General features: G+C 32.1%; 1 protein-coding gene across 1 annotated transcript; it reads right to left on the bottom strand.

Annotated features, from left to right (window-relative positions):
- Positions 1 to 295: 295 nt before the first annotated feature.
- On the bottom strand, positions 296 to 2,270 carry LOC103490127 (dof zinc finger protein DOF3.6-like). Its single transcript, XM_008449499.3, has 3 exons — positions 2,006 to 2,270; positions 1,557 to 1,929; positions 296 to 997 (listed from the first exon to the last, which is right to left on the bottom strand). Exons 1-3 carry the CDS (start codon positions 2,063 to 2,065, stop codon positions 558 to 560), a joined length of 873 nt encoding a protein of 290 aa, XP_008447721.2. The 5' UTR covers positions 2,066 to 2,270; the 3' UTR covers positions 296 to 557.
- Positions 2,271 to 3,089: the final 819 nt, after the last annotated feature.

The following is a 3,089-nucleotide window of genomic DNA, read 5'->3' as shown; positions in this document are numbered from 1 at the left end:
TTTGAATCTCCAATCTCATACATATCAATTGTAATTGATATATGTTCATACTCATGTTGGCTTTTTAATTAATTGGACTTTTTTACCTATAGCAAAAATCTTTACTTTTGATCCAAACGTCGAATCTTTATTAAAGTACCTCAAAAAAATAAATAAAATACATTTTTCCTTTTCAATAAAAAAAAATATATAGAGAGAACGTAACTCGTAGGAACAAAATTTAACAATCAACTATAGTTTTGTTTCTTCTTTCTAAAAAGCAAGAATAAGAAACAACTAAATAAAAAGAAAAGAAAAGAAAAAGTAGAAATGAAACATTGTCAAATGAACCCATAACATCTCCATCTCCTCACAAGAGATCTACACTCGAGATCTTTTGTGAGTAAACGTGTTACATGTAAACCATAGACTTTACGAAATTAACAATCTAAAAAAACATTAATTGAATCACCCCTCTTCACATTAAAAAGAAAAACTAACTCAAAATAGTTCTTCAACATGGAACCCTAAATTTGCCCTAAAAAAAGATTATATCAAAGGATCGATCATGAAACTTCTCATACTTGTGAATGGGAAGAAGAAGATGAAGGATTAAAACCATTCCAATAATGGCGATTATCATTTCCTCCAACAACTCCCCAAAATGGCTTTCCCACATTATTCACCTCTGCTACTTGTTGCCCATCTTCCTCCATTTTCGTCGTTGTCGCGTCCATCTTCTTTTGAATCTCTCCAACGATGCTATAACTCAAGGATGAGTTGATGCCACCATTTCCTAGCAACCGAGCTGAATTTGCGACCAACGAAGATGGCTGTGTTGTTTGGTGAAGTTGAAGCTGTGGTCGCCATTGAATTTGATCAAACCCTAAAAAGTTGGATATCCCAATGGGATGATGATGATGATGATGATGATGATGAGTTGAATCCACAGCTCCTTCATTTGGTGTGGAAATGGCATTATTGTAATTTAATCTCATTGCTTCTCCTGCTGAAGGCTCTGAAAGTTTATGTAAAAATAAATTGAAATTGGATTTGTGGTTAAATTTGATATAAGTTTCTAAAAGTTTCATAGGGTTAGAAAACCCTACAAAATATTTACTTCCCATATAGTCTACAAATTATATCATAATATTTATAAGAAAACATGGCATGTTTTAACTTTTCATTTCTTGTTAGATATTGAGATAAACCAAAAGGAAAAAATTGAAAACTAAAAGAAAATTTATTAAAAGATTATGTTGTTTGTTTCTTAGCTAACAATCGAAAATTCGATTATGGTAGGTTAGTTGAGCTAAGATCATATTCACTTTTGAAAAATACAATATTACTTTTTTTAATTACCAAAATTTTCACTTAGATTCAAAAAAGTTGGTCAAGAAAAGTGAAAAATGTGAAATTGGATAAAGACTCATAGTAGTATTTTAATTAGAAAGTAAAAATTACAATCAAAATAGTGATTTAAAAGAGTTAAATTAAACTTTTTAGATCTAAGCAATAATAATTTTAACACATCCATCAGTTCTAATATAATTTGTTAGACAAGGAAAAAAAAGTACCAGTAGTTGTAGGTTGGCATTGAGAGTTAACAGGAGATTTAGACGAACTTTTAGTTCGTTTATTATTCCGGCGGTAGCCGCCACCAACCGGGACGCTTCGAAGGGCACCGCCTCTGGTCCAGTAGCGGCGGCAGGTCTTGCAGAAATGGCGGGGCTGAGAGAGGCTATAGTTGTTGAAGTAACAAAACTTTGTGTTTGTTGATTCACATCTTGGACACTTCAACGCTGTCTCTGGCACCGGCAGGTTCGCCATCCGGGCCCGATCTGCCATCGACCCAGGCCGAACTTGTGACGGTGGTGGTGATGGCGCCAGCTGAAAACTGCTGCCTCCAATCATAGTACCACTCCCAGATTGATGGTTTGTCGCTGTTTGCTGTGTTGAAATGAAAACATATTTTAGGAGAAAACAATTGTAGCGAAGGAATGAGTTAAGAGATTAAATTGATTACCTGTTGCCATTGATGGGTGGTTGGATCAAGATAATTAGATGGGATGGAGGGAAATACCATCGTGTGTTCTTCAGGGTTCTTTTCTTTTTCTTTTTTTTTTTTTTTTTTTTTTTTGGTAAAAGGTTTGATGGGTTATTAGAGAGAGAGAGAGAGAGTTTTATGTCATTATACTTTATACAATGTCACCAATTTTCTCTTTTTGTATTATTGCTTTTTAGGGTTATGATGGAGAAAACCCATTGTTTCTTAATGAATAAGTTTGTGATTCTACACATACATAGTTTTTTTTAAAACCCAATGATTCTAATAGGGTGGGATTGAATCTTTTACCTAAAGTTATGTTTCTGTTTTTTGCATATTTTAATTTGTGAAAAAATGTTAAATTTATATATAGATTAATTATCTTACAAATGTTCGGTTTAATTGAGAGAAGTGTTGAAGTAAACAAATACCGAAATACAATTCTTACTTCTACTAAGCTTTAACACAAACTTTATATCGAAGAGAATGATCATGTCAAACCTAATTAGGATATTCTAATGCACCTCTTGATATCTATATTTACTCGTATCTTTCTAAGAAAACACAAACTTTATAAAATCTTGAATAGTCAAAGACATTGGTGTGGGAAGTGTGAGAGAAAATACGTAGTTACTTAGTTTGATATATTCGGATGCCTTTCATGATTTGTTTTGTTTATATCTTATTAAAATGAAAACTCCCAAAAACCTAAAAGTAATGTAACCCTTCTATAAATATGAAGAGAGAAAAATCATATGAAAACTCTTACTTTTACTTATGTTAAGCTTGACATACAAATCCTTATTTGATTTTGATAACACGGTGTATTGAGCTATCATGTGTATCAAACAACTAATTGTATTGTTTTTATAAGTACAATATATTGTATCTTTTAACTATTCGGACTCTAATGATCAAATAGAAACGAATGTGTCAATTGTTGGCTATATCTTCTTGCAGTATACACAGGTTGAAACCAATTTTGACTTGGCATATTTTAATTAATTGCAAAGTTACCATTTTCCACTAATTAGAAAAAGCGCTTTTCGAATAATAATTTTGT

The sequence above is a fragment of the Cucumis melo genome, chromosome 8 (genome assembly GCF_025177605.1).
Source record: "Cucumis melo cultivar AY chromosome 8, USDA_Cmelo_AY_1.0, whole genome shotgun sequence".
Lineage (NCBI taxonomy): Eukaryota > Viridiplantae > Streptophyta > Magnoliopsida > Cucurbitales > Cucurbitaceae > Cucumis > Cucumis melo.
This window is presented reverse-complemented; position numbering and strand designations above follow the sequence as displayed.